The sequence below is a fragment of the Prenolepis imparis genome, unplaced genomic scaffold, assembly GCF_030444845.1.
Source record: "Prenolepis imparis isolate NDT839.2.m4 unplaced genomic scaffold, iyPreImpa1.0 SCAF_1, whole genome shotgun sequence".
NCBI classification, from domain to species: Eukaryota; Metazoa; Arthropoda; class Insecta; order Hymenoptera; family Formicidae; genus Prenolepis; species Prenolepis imparis.
Genome location: NW_028141159.1, coordinates 12,536,625 through 12,553,203, shown reverse-complemented (window position 1 = coordinate 12,553,203; position 16,579 = coordinate 12,536,625). Strand labels below are relative to the sequence as shown.

At 32.2% G+C, this 16,579-nt stretch overlaps 4 protein-coding genes across 6 annotated transcripts; 2 read left to right on the top strand and 2 right to left on the bottom strand.

The window, feature by feature from the left end:
• Positions 1 to 665: 665 nt before the first annotated feature.
• Positions 666 to 10,378, bottom strand: LOC145934555 (uncharacterized). Of its 3 annotated transcripts, none has more exons than XM_083035192.1 (3): positions 10,323 to 10,378; positions 8,694 to 9,398; positions 666 to 8,208 (listed from the first exon to the last, which is right to left on the bottom strand). In XM_083035192.1, exons 2-3 carry the CDS (start codon positions 9,144 to 9,146, stop codon positions 7,855 to 7,857), a joined length of 807 nt encoding a protein of 268 aa, XP_082891318.1. In that variant the 5' UTR covers positions 9,147 to 9,398; positions 10,323 to 10,378; the 3' UTR covers positions 666 to 7,854. The 3 variants fall into 3 exon arrangements, with proteins under 3 accessions (XP_082891318.1, XP_082891254.1, XP_082891409.1); XM_083035128.1 differs by having other exon boundaries at positions 10,241 to 10,356; XM_083035283.1 differs by lacking the exon at positions 10,323 to 10,378 and adding an exon at positions 9,623 to 10,183.
• Positions 10,379 to 10,469: 91 nt separating this feature from the next.
• Ak6 (adenylate kinase isoenzyme 6) lies at positions 10,470 to 11,730 on the top strand. The gene is made up of 3 exons (XM_083035413.1): positions 10,470 to 10,845; positions 10,916 to 11,070; positions 11,227 to 11,730. The coding sequence occupies exons 1-3, from the start codon at positions 10,812 to 10,814 to the stop codon at positions 11,566 to 11,568; spliced, it is 531 nt and encodes a 176-aa protein (XP_082891539.1). The 5' UTR covers positions 10,470 to 10,811; the 3' UTR covers positions 11,569 to 11,730.
• Positions 11,731 to 11,773: 43 nt separating this feature from the next.
• Positions 11,774 to 12,794, bottom strand: Hsc20 (iron-sulfur cluster co-chaperone protein HscB-like protein, mitochondrial). Its single transcript, XM_083035534.1, has 3 exons — positions 12,432 to 12,794; positions 12,100 to 12,356; positions 11,774 to 12,005 (listed from the first exon to the last, which is right to left on the bottom strand). The coding sequence occupies exons 1-3, from the start codon at positions 12,792 to 12,794 to the stop codon at positions 11,876 to 11,878; spliced, it is 750 nt and encodes a 249-aa protein (XP_082891660.1). The 3' UTR covers positions 11,774 to 11,875.
• A 356-nt stretch (positions 12,795 to 13,150) lies between these two features.
• Hook (hook microtubule tethering protein) lies at positions 13,151 to 16,246 on the top strand. Its single transcript, XM_083034646.1, has one exon. It carries the CDS (start codon positions 13,151 to 13,153, stop codon positions 15,263 to 15,265), a length of 2,115 nt encoding a protein of 704 aa, XP_082890772.1. The 3' UTR covers positions 15,266 to 16,246.
• Positions 16,247 to 16,579: the final 333 nt, after the last annotated feature.

Sequence of the window (16,579 nt, the reverse complement as noted above, 5' to 3'; positions counted from 1 at the left end):
TTCATTTTTTTATTTTACATTACATTTTTATTTATTTACATTTTTTAACTGTTTACATAAGCGATTTTAAAAATAATATTATCTGGAAGTTATCTAGATGAATTGTCATATAATTTTATCTTTTATCTAGATATATTTAAAATAAAATCATCATCTTATCTAAGATGAATTTGACATATTTTTATCTCATCTTTATCTAGCTAATTTTAAAATCATCTAAGCACAACACTGCCGCTAATACACACACATATAACATAATAATATATAATAAATTAATATAGAACAATATATAAATAAATATTAAGATATATATATATATATATATATATAATACATAAATTATATATAATTATATAATACATATATATTACATAATTATAATTTTATACATTAACAAAAACATGGTCAGACATCATAAAGAAACAAATAATATTCTAGTATAATATATAAAAAACGTATGATTATTAGTTTATATATTTAGCACAGAGAGAAAGAGATGAATAAAATTATTAAACAATGAGAAGAAAATATTTTGCAAGATTTGATATATTACAATATTATGATATAAAAAACATTTTTTTGTTATTAACTTTACAAATAAATTTTTTTATCTATAATGGATCGAGTGGAATAGGGATATAATACAGGAATAAAGATTGATTTGCAAAAGTATTTATTAAATGTGTGTTACATCCCCATACATTATTTATTTAATTATAAATCGTTAATGGCGTTAATACAATCATAATTAACATTAATGTTCACGATATTACGTCAAATAGAATACTTGAGAAATCGCCGAATCAAAGTGTTTTATATGTGTATGTGTCTGTGTGTATCTTGCTTTTTGTATGCTTTAATTTTAAGAAAAATTGCTATATTTTGAAGTCAAGACCGTATAAGTACATCGGTCACAGTTTATAACAAAGTTGAAATTAATTTTGCCTAAATGTACAGGATATCTGATCAAAAGCTAAAACTTTGCTGTTATACTGATCATCAACGTTGACCAATGTTGCTTTTTCCAATTTCAGAAATACACATGGAATGTTCAGAAAAAGTGCAGCACATAAAAAAAATTATCAAAAATATCTTAAAAATAAATTATATCTTTTACTTCAATGAATTTAATATTCCAATATCTCAAAATATCTAGATTACGACACATGTTTTGTTTCTTTTGTTAACAGAGGAAAAAATATCTATTTTCAAATATATTTGTTCTTAGCTTTACTAAAAAATTAACATTACTTATTGTAAAATTGTAAGTATTGTTGAATTTTATTTCTTTTTTTTTCTTTTTAGAGCGTTTTATATATGTATTTTAAAAAGTTATTTATTTTAATAAAGTCAAGAGTGTAATAAGGTCAAATTTTAAAATAATAAATTGTGATATATGTATTTAAGGTCTTTATATACGTGAGCTATTTAATTTCAATAAAGTCAAGAATGTTCGATAAGGTCAAATTTTAAAATAATAAATTTAAATAAGTCCAATATATGTCACATGTGTGTCATGAAATCCTCGGTTTGATGCCGATAGTCAAATAAATAAAACAAGTTTTCGAAAATGAAAAATAAGTATCATCGAAATTTTAATAAGTTAAATAAACAAAAAATTAGATGCAAATTTTGATATTGCTTGTATGCGTGAGTGATTATTCACATAAACACCTTATTTTGAACAATCCTGCGTATATGTGTGTGCATGTAATGTTCATTTAATATTGATGTATATATACAAAATGCGACAATGGTCGAGCGTTTGTTCTGATCAGACAATAGTCACTACCAACAACAATCTTAAAACTCTGTTGCAGACTGCAAAAACAAAGGCACCACAAACGCTGCCTTAAAACAATACATATAGCTTTTTCTTTATATAAATTAGATTATTTTGTTCGCTATATAAAATTTTTGTAATGTATAAACAAATGTATATATATATTTACATATTTATGAAAGATCTTAAAGTAAAAAATAATAAGTATTCAATGATCATTAGACTATGATAGTGCTAGACTATAATTAATGCCATACTACGATGTTTTTCAATGATAAGATTAACAAATTGCAATAAAACTAATAACAACGCTTAAAAATGATAATTTTTAAACGTATTATTATTTTAGTCGTATTTTTATAATGACTATTAAATAAATCGTTAGCGATCTTTTTAATAACTCTTTGAAATGCTTATTGTGAAAGCTCTCTATGTTGAAAAATATCGCAGTGTTACATTCATGTATAATTAATTGATCTTGAAAAAGAAATTCTGAAATTTCGCTTCTTAATTGCGACGAAATTTTCGAAATTTCGTTTTCTAATTGCGACGTAGTTTGTAACGCCTTCAATTTCACAGACCGCATTTGCATAGTTTATCGCTATATCATAAAACTACACACGACAGAAAAAACTCTTATCTAATTTGCTATGCAAGTGTCGAGTGCAGTCGAAGTCCTATGCGACTCCACCAATGATCATCATCACTTCGTGATTACATCGAATTAAAGCGTCGGCATGCCCTAATCGAAAAATTCTAAAGCGCTATTATTATTTTATTTGGACACGTGAACGAACGCGTCTAAGGATAAAACTTGATTGACAAGCTGTAAATTCTTATTTAGTTTCGATTGCACTGTGCAAAGTGCAAAAGTATATAGTATTATCGATGATCTGAAAATGTGTCATTCTAACATGTATGATATTTTTATCAACAGATAACATGAAACAAAGTGTCGAAAAAAAACAGCTATATTATGTTTGAACTTTATGTTTCAACTTCGAAAAATGCAAAGTGCTAATCATACAATAGAACGTAAAAAGAAACGGCTTTCTTCCTTCCTTTAATCTTTTAATTATTCTAATTATTAAATATCTGTTTTCTTTTTTTTAATTATTAATAGAAAAAATTTATTCTAGCTAATGAAATAGATATAATTGGAATTTTATATAAGTGCACAAATAAAATCTTTTTTTCCAAATTAAAATAGTACATCCCTTCGCCTTTGTTGCATTAATTTGTTCTGATTTACATGTTCTAAAGAATCAAAAATCTTTCTTACAATTAGTAGTTTATCACAAAATCCGTGTGTCAGAAGGAAATCGAACCGTTTCTTTTAACATTCACCCAGGTTTACAATGGCATTGCACAATTATGCAAGAAGAAATATATAATTCGTACAACGTATGATATACCAGTAAGATATATATGTATACAATACGTTTATATAATGCTTACTATACTCTACAATCGAAATGATCCAAACATTAATACGTTCTTCAATATGCGGTAAATCGGAAAATTATCGATCATTTTGTAATATCTCATTGTAATAGAATTCGACGTGTCAATGGAAAATGTGAAATACGATCTCGCATCCGTGAAAAAACAATATTGTGGTACAAATCAACAAGTCAGACGAAGAAAAGGCACCAATATTCATGCTTCCATAATGCGATTTAACACTTTGAATTCATCGATCTAATGATAATACATTTTTTTATTTATATTTTGTGACTGTGATAATTTTATATCTATTTTACTGACTTTCTTTTCTCTCATTTCTCTCTTTAATATACTTATAATTATACAGTATTCATATATTATATATAAATACTGTATAATTTTATTTGAATGCACAATATTTTTATAATAAAATTTAGTCTAAAATAAAATTTGAAATGGTAGAGCGATAATATCGGATTCAAAGTGCTAAAATATTGTTCTAATGAAAGTGGAATAAGTACAAAATGTTTTGTGCTGATCGCAAGCCATTATTTGTTTCTCATATAAGTATTCGTTCTGGTCGCCTCGCGCATATCGCATTCCAAATTTTCTATATAAAACTACTGTTTCACTTCTTTGAATGCTTGTTCGCTGCATTTTACAAGACATACATCACTCTGCCACATATGACTTTCGTATGGAATAATTGACTAACTATTATCATTAAGAAAAGGTACGTTGTCATCGCATTCATTTTTTCCTACATTTGAACACAGTTGCAAAGTTTGGAACATTTCAAATGTTGAGCGCGTTTCTCTCATTTTTATATTATATATACACATATATATAAATATATTTTACACATATGTATATGTATACACATATAAACACACCATTGCACATGTATATATATGTACACATGTATATATATATATATATATATATATGTTTATATATACATATATATGCATATGTTATTATATATATATATATGTTATGTAAGAATATTAATAAAAGAATATGTCCGAATGCAATATTGCTTAATTCTACATATATATACTGTTTTATATATTTATATATATATATGCATATGTATTGTATATATATATATATATAAAATATTTATAAACTTTTTATATTCCTATATAACAACAACATAACTTCTTTGAATAAAATTTAACAAATTGAACACAAAGGTTCCTACACTAGAGCAGATTATATTTAGTGAACAATGCTAATCATAAGACGTGAAAGTTGTAAAATTACGCTATATAGGACGACCCATTTCACATCAACTTCTTTCGTCATAACGGAGGTACAACAATCTCGTTTCGCTGTAAACTGTTATTAATTGTATTATAATAGAAACTAAATTTTTTTTGGAAGTCTCGAATAAATATACATTATTTATTATAAACATTCGAATAATTGTTTCAATTTTTCACTTAATGTTCAGTGTTATTTAAATAAAGAAAAAAAACCAATAACTATATTATAATCTATTTATAAAAAAAATATACATGTATAACATTTTATCTTTTGCTTAAAAAGAATAATCAGTCTTAAGATACCAACATATAATATTTGTCGAAACGAAGTTGCAGCATCTCGAAATTATTGTGCGAAACAAAGTCGCAAAAAGATATTTACAATAATAGCATCATATACTTAAAAAAAAAAAAATTGTCATCTAGTGCAGTTTACTAAGGATTTTTTTATATACATTTAGATTAATCCTTATCATTCATGTATAAAGACTATTGTTGTGTATGTATGTATTCAGCAACAGTATATATGTATCTCGGACTGTGATGAATGCAGCTACAATAATTCTACCATGCGATATTGAAAATGTAACATATTCTCCGATTATACCACATTATATATTAGAAACAATTGTTTGAAAAAGTACTGTCTCTGCTATCTGTAATTAGTATAAAAATGCATATCATGCTTCTTGTTAAAATTTTGTTGGAATTACACATAATATTTGCAATATTATTTGTTCACGTAAAATTGTTCCTTCGAGAAGCATGTATTCATTGCACAATATTCAATTAATTGCACAGTTTAAATTATGCTTATCAAATTTTTGAGATTTTATATTGAATACCAAAATTGAAAAACAACACGTTTTTAACAATAAAGTAAGAAGATAATTTACAGATTTTAAGAAAATTTTTGCAATTTTAGTTGCTATTTTATATTATATGAGAAATTGATTTTAATTTAAAAAATTATTTAAATTTTAATTAACCAACATTTTAAATATAACTTTCTCATAAATTTCTGACATGTATAGCATAGATATATGTGTATAAGAATAGCTAAACAAAATATATTAAAAGTTGCATAAAAAATATTATACTATTAGCTGTATTAATTATAATATATGACCATCCTTATTTAGCTACATAATATTTTGAAAATAGAAGCATTAACTATTAGTATCTAAGTAGCTAAGAAATGTAAGATATTAAGAAGAATGTGTAATTCAAAATTAATGTACTATGAATATGATAAAAATATCTCGAGGGAACAACAATCTTATAGAGTGAATCACAAATAAGAATTGCACTTTCGACATTATTAATTCATTAACATATTTACGCACAGCGTATATATACATATATATGTTATATGTATATGTATAAATGTATATATATATATATATATATATATATATATATATATGTACAGATATACATATACATGTATATATATATATATATATGAAGATATACAAATATAAAGAGGAGATAATACCACAAAAACAAGAAATACGAATGCCTATCATCGATAAAGCCAACGTATATATAAATAAGTATATATATATATATATTAGATCGATTTCATAAATTCTCTATAATATACATATAAGGCCAAATGTACATTGACATGACATTAGTATTACTATTGCGTTAACGTTTTGTTTGAACGTGTTACCTTCGTAAGAAACTGATACGCGAACAATGTGAGTACAGTTAAAAATAGTACATAATTTGTAAGAATAAATTCGACACGCTCGTCTTCGCGTCGAATATGACAAAAATAATATGTTTGTTTAACTGCACGTGGCAGCGCAAATAGATTTTAATGTCGTTGGCTCATTCATTTAACAACAAGCATTGATCATTGATAAAATTTCAATGACGGCAGTATCTTTAAATAACGTATCGTGGATGTCTGTTTTTTTTTCTAAGCTTGAAAATTAGTAGAATGCATTCGCGTTGCTACCCTCTAATATACAGAAAAGTAGAACGAATTTGTTCTCACATTTTGTTAAACGATATAATAACATATATATATATATATATAACATCAGATTAATAAATCAGAATATGTCAAAACTTTACTGAAATCACGTTTAACACTAATAACAATTATTTGTAATATATATATATATACACGAAGTAAAAAGTAACTTAACAATTCCCGCGTTCTTTATGACAATGTATTATTAATATGCAAATAAAATCTACTATAGCAAATATTAGTCATATCGGAACAACCGGTTATTTATAGTCCAATTCAAATTAGACTATAATGGGATGAATAACTGAATTAATTTCGAGAATCTTGAAACGGACATTCTTTAGATGGAAAATAAAGCTCTAAAATCCACCAATTTTCGACGTGCACTAAAAAAACTGATTTTTCTACATGCAAAATATACTTTAATTAATCATCGCATGTATGATCTTTATACCATATAATTATAATTGTCTGATCTTATCAGGCACAAGCTTTCGAAAAGCCCTCATATCACTTAATATACAAAGTCATAAATAAAGTTATATTTTATTTTACGCCTCCCTCTCCCAAGAAAATAATGTTTGTCAAGTTTCAAAATTTTCGAAATTTTCCTTATTTTTCCCTTATTATTGGACTATTAACGCACACAAAAAAATAATTTCATATTGTTGATTATACAATTTCAAGAATTCACTAAATTGACGATATAATTAGAAAAATGTATAATTTATCGAATTGCAGCGATTAGAGAAGCCAAGTAGATTCTCTCAATTTCTCGATATATTGTGTATTTTCCGAATAGTTTTGACCGAAGAAATAACCGTCATGTGATATGACATCTATTTCCATTTCGCGCATTTTGCTAATGCATCATACGTTATTTGAATTGCCACTAGTCTACCTTTCAAGCAACCTTGCATCCGGAGTTGAACATCTATTACTCCAATTTATCATTATATATACGTAACATGTAATAATAATGCAATATCTCTCGTCATAAAAAATCGTAAGCCTTAGTCGTACTTCGAACAAGGTCATTTGTAATTACAGGATGGATAATTTTCGTCACTGTAAAACGCGTTAACAAACCTGTTTCCAATATATAAAAATTTATATATTTATAATTCATATATTTACTCTCTAGACACACATATATTCTATCTGCATACGTATATTGCGAATGTATTTTAACTAAAATCTTTTTAATCGTGAACGTAAATCACAGCATATGATATTTTATCCCAAGATGTAACAATAATAAAGCATCTTCCATAAAACAAGCCTACACTTCGTTATACTTTTTTTCTTTCGAAATATTTTTTTCAAGAAGAAACAGGTTTCCTAACTGTTTTCTCTGAAAGAGATTTTCTTTATACCTTAAGAGTAGCTTTGGGAGACCAGTGGTGGAAACGGGCGGGTCCTGCAGGATAAGAGGACGGGTGTACCCATTTATTCCCCCGGTGTCCCATGAAAGGCGGCGGAGAAGGGCCACCGAGGAAATGCGGAGGCATTATGTTGTACCAAGGCTGGTTGATCGGATGAGGACCGTAACCCATGCTAAAGGAGTGGCCGAACCACGAACGATTTCTGTTCAGATGCAGTCTAGGACTGTTCAAATTACGCCTCCTACCTGTACCGTTATTGCTATGCTGTTGATTTTGATTAGCAGTGCTTAGTAATTTTGATTTCAGTTGTTGTTCTGTACTAGTAGTTAAAGGGGATTTCTGTAAAAGAAACATGTGAAAATTAATTTTCAAGTTATCATGTAGCTGTAGATAGAAAATATAAAGAAAATACTCCATATAAGATATAGCATACATTCGAAATAATTTCAAAGATATTCAATGTTTCAATCTATAAGTTAATAGTTTTTTTGTATAATAAATATAATAATACATATTCAATATCTAATCAACTCATTCAGAATGGATGTTTTTGTTATAAATTAATTATTAAATGTTGCGCATAATCTGAAGAACATGCAATACAAAAACAAATTGATTCATAAATTAAGAAATTGAATGACTTTATATCACTAGTTTCTTCAATTTAATAACTTTTTTTCATCTACTCTATTCAAAGTCTGCATCTATTAGATTATATTTACACTCTATATGTTAAGAAGTTTAATCTATTTTAATTTGTTTTAATCTGTTTGATACAAGAAAACATTAATTAAATTAAAAACAATCACTCTAGAAACACTTGCCTGTATCTTGATGGGCCCCATGTGATCTTCCTTGTTCTCTTTCTCTACGTTCTCTTTGTGTTCGCCTTGAAAGATGGGTACGGTGTTCTCTTTGTCCTCGAACGAAGCCAGTGTGCAGTACGATCCCTTGCTCTCACCGAATCGACAGCAGACCTCATTGGGATCAACCCACAAAGTTAACTCCACGGGTAGGGCCAGATCCTCGTACTTTACTCCAGCAGCACTCGCAGCGCTCTCCAAGGTCGCATCTCGGCGATTGTGGCCGTTGACGCGAATACAACGATAGCCCTGGCCTTTAAACGGCTTGTCGGGAAACCAGTGGTTTTTAAAGCGTTCCGTCAGCAGTTGGACCAAGTGCCGCTTGAAGCATTCTAATTGATCGGGACTAAATTTTTCGCTTTTTTCGATCAGCTTTACTAAGAACAGTACCGCCGCCCTGATCTCGTTGAGCATCTTGTCGCTGTGGTATGTCCGAATTACAGATTGATTGGGTGCACCTCTCGCGATACCACAGTAGTAAGCTCTTGGAAACTAAAGTACCATTTGCCCAAGTCACGCTGGAGCACATAGAGCCCTTCTGCACCGTAGTAATGCTTGAATTCTTCAAGATCTATGTTAGCGTGTATTGCTAGCGTCTTGCTTGCCAAACTTGGAACAATTTTGTCGTGACCGTACAGTTTTATATCCCACTAATGCCGCTACAATCTATATATAAACAGAAAAAGAAAACATTATCATTGTCATCAATTATTATATCCCGCTGATATTTCGCTTCGATATTCCGAGTAGTTTGGAATTCGGGCTATAAGTAGAATCGAACAAAAGACGAAAAACGGTGTTAGAAAATAAAGAAAACAATTGCCTCTTGCTCAATCAAAATCCTCGGTGATAAGTAAAACATATAAACGCGTGAGTCAACGATCTCTTACTCAATTAAAAGGCTGATTTCATGCTTTAATCTCGACATCGTCAAAGTACCTCAGCACGCTGGGAAAAAAAAAACTAGAACGCCGAGCGCGTTCCACTTTGAAACGAGTCACACTGCTTGAAAACACTGTGCTCTATACAAAACACAGTTGTTTGTTTATTTTTCCTCGGTACTTGGAAGTTGAAAACCACGCGTGACACGTCAAACGCGCGTTCAGCGTTTGACAGACGTCGCGCGACCCGGATATCATCCGCGCGACGAGTCTCGTACAATATGTTATGCATGCGCGCGAATCAGGTTATGCAGCTGAATAAATACAAGGCAGGCAGGTTAGGCGGAGGAGGAAGTGGCGCGATTTCCGCGCGGAAACGGCTCGCATCGTTCACGCGGCGGCCAAGCTCGAGCTAAACGATCGGGAGCTCGCGCGAAACGTCAACGAGCTGCTTCGGCTTGCGACGAGTCATTTGTGCCAGCTCATTCCTGCCGTCCCGCGCGCTGCCCGAATCGTTGCCCGAGGCCCGATTTTCTGCTGCGTCGTCGACGCGAGACCGATGCGAGTTCGTTCGCGACGCGAGATTGTTAATTATCGCGCGATAATGAAATATGAGGTCAATCTTACGAGTCAGTGACGAAAATTCCCGTGTCTCTCTAGCGTGTGCGCGAAACTCTACTACGTCTTCTTTCTCTTTAAATAAACGTACCCGACCAACACGTGTTACGTTGCACCCGAGAGCATGGAGGATAGAATAAGATGTAGATGTACCTATCTCACATATTTTCTTACAATTGGACTAAACTGGCTCGAGCAATCAGCGTGTGTCATTGCGATGCCGCCTTGAGAAATCGCACAAATCGCAGGTCTGTTCGTCTCGTTTGAGTTCTCTGGAATTCTTCCTACATTGAACGTACTCGGGCATTAGAAATGACGAAATTAGAAAGAGAGAGACAAGAAAGATAAGAAGCCCATATTCGCTACGAAAAATTTGTCGAATATATCAATCGGTTATCGGATAAAGAACGATACAGAATTTTTAGAGTGATCTAAAAATTCTCTATTCAATATTCAATACGTCTTGTGGCTTTTTTTTATTCGAAATTTACGTCGTAGCTCTCAGCTGAAGCTAAACTGCTAAACGAAGCACGTGGTTGAAATTTGACTTGATACTTGCATATTTGTGTTTTTGGAAAACATGCCTAGAAATGCGCCTAACATTCTAATAACCGGTACGTAATAGATACGTAATTGTGATATGCATCATTTAGCAAATTTCGTTAAGAATATTGTGTTTTTCAGGCACGCCTGGTGTCGGCAAGAGTGTAATGTCGCATATGTTGTCGAAGAAAACCAAACTACAATGGTTGGACGTTAGTGAGGTAGCTATGAATAATGAATGTCTAGATGAAGAATATGATGAAGTATATCAATGCAGAGTGTTAGATGAAGAAAAGGTAATGATTTTTCGATATGATGAATGATACATCTTGCTATAACGATTTTAACCGAAATAGACTGTAACATATTATTTGTTGTGAATTCTGTATTATCTAAATTTTCTTGCCATCATATACCAAATGTACAGATTTTTGTATATTTTTTTTTTCTAGTTACTGGATGAGATGGAAAGTGTCGTGAGTAAAGGAGGGATAATTGTAGATTATCATAGTGCTGAGTTATTCCCTGAGAGATGGTTTGACATTGTATTTGTACTCAGAACAGACAATACTATCTTGTACGATCGTCTCAAGAAAAGGGGATACAGTGGAAAGAAACTGGAGGATAACATAGACTGTGAAATTTTTCAAACTATTCTTGAAGAGGCAAGCAGATCCTACAAGAAAGAAATAGTACATGAACTGTTCAACAATACTTACGACCAGATGACAGATAATGTAAATAGAATATGTCAGTGGCTGGAGCAATGGAAAATAGACAATCGGCAAACTTGAAAATATGTATAATTTTTTCTTATACTCTCTTTTGCTAATATTTACATTATTTAAATTAGATTATATATATATATATATATAATGCATTACATTTAATAATATTTAGACTTTAATAACTTAGTGCCATGGTGGCAAAATTTTATTATATGTGTATGTATATATATATATATATATATATATATATATATATATACAAACTGTAAAATTTATTGCACAAAAATCTGTACATATATAAAACATGATTATATTCTAAATAATATAATGCATTAAAGAAAAATGTTTGCTTTTTGTAAAAGTTGTAATCTATTTATTCTACTATACCTAAATCATGTTTTTGTCTTTTTAATCTATTGTTTATAGAATCGTAATATTTCATTCTTATTAAGATTTTTGTTGCTGTTTCAATATCTTCCTTATTGAATGCTTCTGCTACTTGTCTGAAAAAAATTGAGAAAAATATTAGGTATACTCTGGTATATACTAAAAACAATTTCAGCAGCATAGATTTAAAGCTACAAAAGTAAGGATTACTTTGATAATGTATCAAGCACTTCCTTGGATTCTTTAGCCAATTTCAAGATTTTGTCTTTGTCTCCCATTGCATTTTCTATTTCTTCATTACGCTCCATAATTTCCATAAGAAATTCTGGATTCAAGTTGGTAGTTTCCTCTGGTATCGATATACCTTTTAATTGTAACATATACAATCCTCTTTTCAATGGATGCACCAATATACTATAAGCCTTATTTATTAGAGACGATAAATTCTCTGAGATTTGTCTTTCTTTCTATCGACAAGTAAAACAAATTTTATTTACAGATATGAAAAGGACATTTCGATAATTATAAATGAAAAAACTTGCCTCAGATTTATTACCAAATTTATCAGGATGCAACCTTTTTTGCAACTCTCTATAGTTTTCATGTACTTCCTCATTTGCCACGTTATAATTTTTTCTAATTCCCATGATGTCAAAGTAGTTCAAGTTCTGTGGTAATTCCTGCAACGCTTTGCACTTCGAGCAGAACAGCTCGGACTTGTATATATAATTACAATTCCAACATTTGAGTGGACTGTCGCTACAGAAACGCAGAGTTCCCAATAATAACGTCATAGGGTGAATCGTATTTCTCGACGATGCACTTGTGTACGAATACAGCTGACATAGCTGCTTGACCGGGCTTACTGTCAACGTGGATCTCTTAATGATTCTCGTCAAAAACATTTTTTTCCCAATATAATCTCGTATAATCTGTCACGTCATGCACAACAATAGAGTTGAATCTTACGACTTCCGCCTCTCTCCCGACCTGCTCCCGATAAAGCGTTATCAGACCGCGACAAGCGATAACATAAAGCTTTTTTAGGTTAGATCGAGTCCAGTATGAAGCAGAACAGATGGTTCATGTAGCAACGCAACTATATCCGATTCACGGTATTATATCTGGATTTAAGGTGAGACAAGTGGGATTATGAATTCAACCAAGAGTCGCGGTCACGAGAAGAAGACGTGTCACAGAATCTGACGAAAGCTAGAGTCGTGTGCGAGTGTCCTCGGAGTCCCCGGGAAAACGCAGCGAAATGGGGGACCATCGACAACAGCTGAGCAATTTAATCAAGTGGTTGGGTACGTTCGATCTTCAAGCACCGCACAACTCTGCGGAGGATATAAGCGATGGGGTTGCCCTGGCGGAGGCCTTGGCCCAGATTGCACCCGAGTGGTTCACGGCGGTATGGAAGGCGAAGATCAAAATCGACGTGGGTACCAACTGGCGTCTTAGAGTAAGCAACATGAAGAAGATCGTGGAGGCTGTAATGGAGTATTACATGGAGTGTTTGAACCAGCAATTGTCGGGCTACGTCAAGCCTGACGCGATCAAGATTGGCGAACATTGTGACAGCGACGAGCTGCGTCGTTTGTTACAGCTGATTCTTGGCTGTGCTGTCAATTGCGATCAGAAGCAGCAGTACATCACCAAAATCATGAGTATGGAGGAAACCGTGCAGCAGGCAATAATGCAGAGTATTCAGGAGCTTGATAGCAGCGTGCATGGGCCAAGAATGAGCTTAGGCACTAGTTTGAACTTCGACGTGGCTGATGGTGCTCAGCAGAGACTTTATGCGGAGCTTCAGGCGACAGCGGATATGAAGGATCAATTGGCACAAAAATGTCACGAGCTTGATCAACAACTTTCTTTATTGCAGGAGGAGAAGGCTGCATTGATTGCGGAAAATAAAAAATTCCAACAGCGACTGGACGAGTTTGAGAACCCGGAGGAGTCTGGCTCTATATTAAAATATTCTGGACTGCGGAAACAAGTGGAAGCATTAAAGGATGAATTGTTTAAAATGGAAACGTCCAGGGATGATTATAGATTAAAGGCGGAATTGTTGGAAAAGGAAGTGTTGGAGCTACAGTCGAGACAAGAGGATTTGCAAAAAGCAGCTGACGAAGCAAATCATCTGAAGGACGAAGTGGATGCCTTGAGGGAAACTGCGGATAAAGTAGCAAAGTATGAAATCACGATAGAATCGTACAAGAAGAAGATGGAGGATTTGAGCGATCTTAAGAGACAGCTGAAAATATCGGAAGATAAAAACGTTGAATATTTACAAGCCAAGTTGGACTACGAAGAAGAAGTAAAGCGCACGATGATGTTGCGTAATCATTTGGAGGCGTGTAAGCAGCAGCTCACGGAAGTTCATCATAGGCTGGATGAGCAGAGCAACAAATACGATCGACTGGAATTTGAAGGCAAAAAGATGGAAGCGAAGTTGGGTGCCTTGCAGAGGGAGAGGGATCGACTGATCATCGAAAGGGACGCCTTGAAGGAGACGAATGAGGAATTAAAATGCACGCAATTGCAAACTGCTGAGAATATGGCGAAACCCAGTGCTGATAGTACCGGCGTTGCCGGGACAGAGTTAATCCCGCTCGAGATTAAGGAAAAATTACTTTGCTTACAGTTGGAGAACAAGATGTTGAAGGTGAAGCAGACAGGTAACGAAGACAAACTACCGAGTGTGCAAGCGTTCCTGGAGGATTCCGAGGAACGTTTAAATACATTGCGAGGGCAGAATCGCAAGGCTAATCAGAGGATAATGGAATTGGAGACCAAATTGGAGGAGGTCATGGGTACTCAAGCCAGCGGCGACAACAAGACAACCGACAACCTGGCTTTGAATCAGAAGCTGTCGCAACTGCAGGACGAACTGCGAAAAACGCAGTCCGAAAGGGACCGGCTGACATTACAACTTGAAGAACGCGAGAGCGCTTTGCAAGCACAAAAGCAAAAGGTCTTCGCCGTTCAAGAGAAACTGACGCGGAAGGAGTTCGAAAACGCCGCTCTCGAGGAACGTTATAAGAAGTACATCGAGAAGGCCAAGAGCGTTATAAAGAGCCTGGATCCGAAACAGAGTAATTCTTCACCGAGCGAGGTAGCTGTGCTGCGCAACCAATTGCTGGAACAGCGCAAGATAATCGAGAACATGGAGCGTTCCATGAAGGAGTCCAAGTTGCTGCGAGAGATGGAGGAGAAGCTAATGGTGACCGCTTTTCATAGATTAGGCCTGAATTGTCACAGAGAGGTGATAGATCAACGACTCGCGGCTCTCAGTTCAGGACAGGGTCAATCCTTCTTAGCCAGACAGAGGCAACCTACGGCAAGACGTCATCCACCTTATAACTCGAAATGAGAAGAGCGAATCGCGATTTCATACTTAAGTATTATAAAATTAAGTGATATTTGATTATTTGAGGCAATTCATTATAATTATTGTCAACAATAATAGTGTGATAAATGTGATACTGCACATGTTGCATTTTAATGTACAAACTTGACAGTCAAACTTATTAAATAATGATGATATGTGGATATAACATTCAACACAATTAATATCTATTATAATAATATTAAGATATCACATTTATCTCTCTATTACAATTATCACAATTGATTCTATTTTTTCCGATATAGATATAATTGAATAATATTAAAACAAAGGCAAAAAAAAATAAAAATTAGATATTCACTTCTTAATAAAAAAAAAAAATTTATATAAAGTTTAATAGAGAATCTACAATATAAAAAAATATCATGTTAAAACGAATAAGAATTAGTTCCTTCATTTAAATCATTTGTAGGTGTGTTCAGCCAATTTTTCTGTCTTCCTGTACAATTATTAAACACCGATCGTTAATTCCGACACTTGATCCCATAATTTCGATTCTTAGCCAAACATTTGTGACGATTTTCTAGCTATTAGAGATGTGCCAATATATATGTTCCTGTATCTTTAATGAGTACATAAGTAAAAAAATAATTGCACGAAAATATCTCCAGCTAGAAAAACGAATTGAATTTACATACTTTAAAATTATATTGCAATCTATATCGGAAATGTTTACCATTATACTTATCTTATTTTGATCCAGCTCAAAATAAAAAATATATTAAATAAATAAATTGTAAATAAGAGAAATGATTTTATATATACATATATATTGTAGATAGAATATACATTGCTTCGCAGTACACTAATAACAGATATTGTGCAACACATTAAATATTCTACAATATTTAATTAAGTCTGCACAAATTTTAATCCATCTAGTGATATTTTAATTTACATGAACGATAAACAATTATTGATTTGAAAATATTGTATACATTTGTATGGTGATGCTTATTTTGATAGAGTGTGATTGACGCTAATTGTAAATGTACATTCATGAAAAATGTTACTTGCCTTGTGGAATAATATATGATGAACAAATTATTGTAAATAATGTGTATGTCAATATATACACATTTCTTGAGATTAGAGGAAAACATATATATTATATAAATATTACACAATCCAACTTATTCACGTATTTATATTTTTATTTTATAGTCGCGCGTTAATGTTACAATTAATATTATTTATTTGATACGATTTACGTTACTGCTATTATATATATTTGTTTTACAATTATATTTCATAAATTCATAATCCCCCAATGCAGAG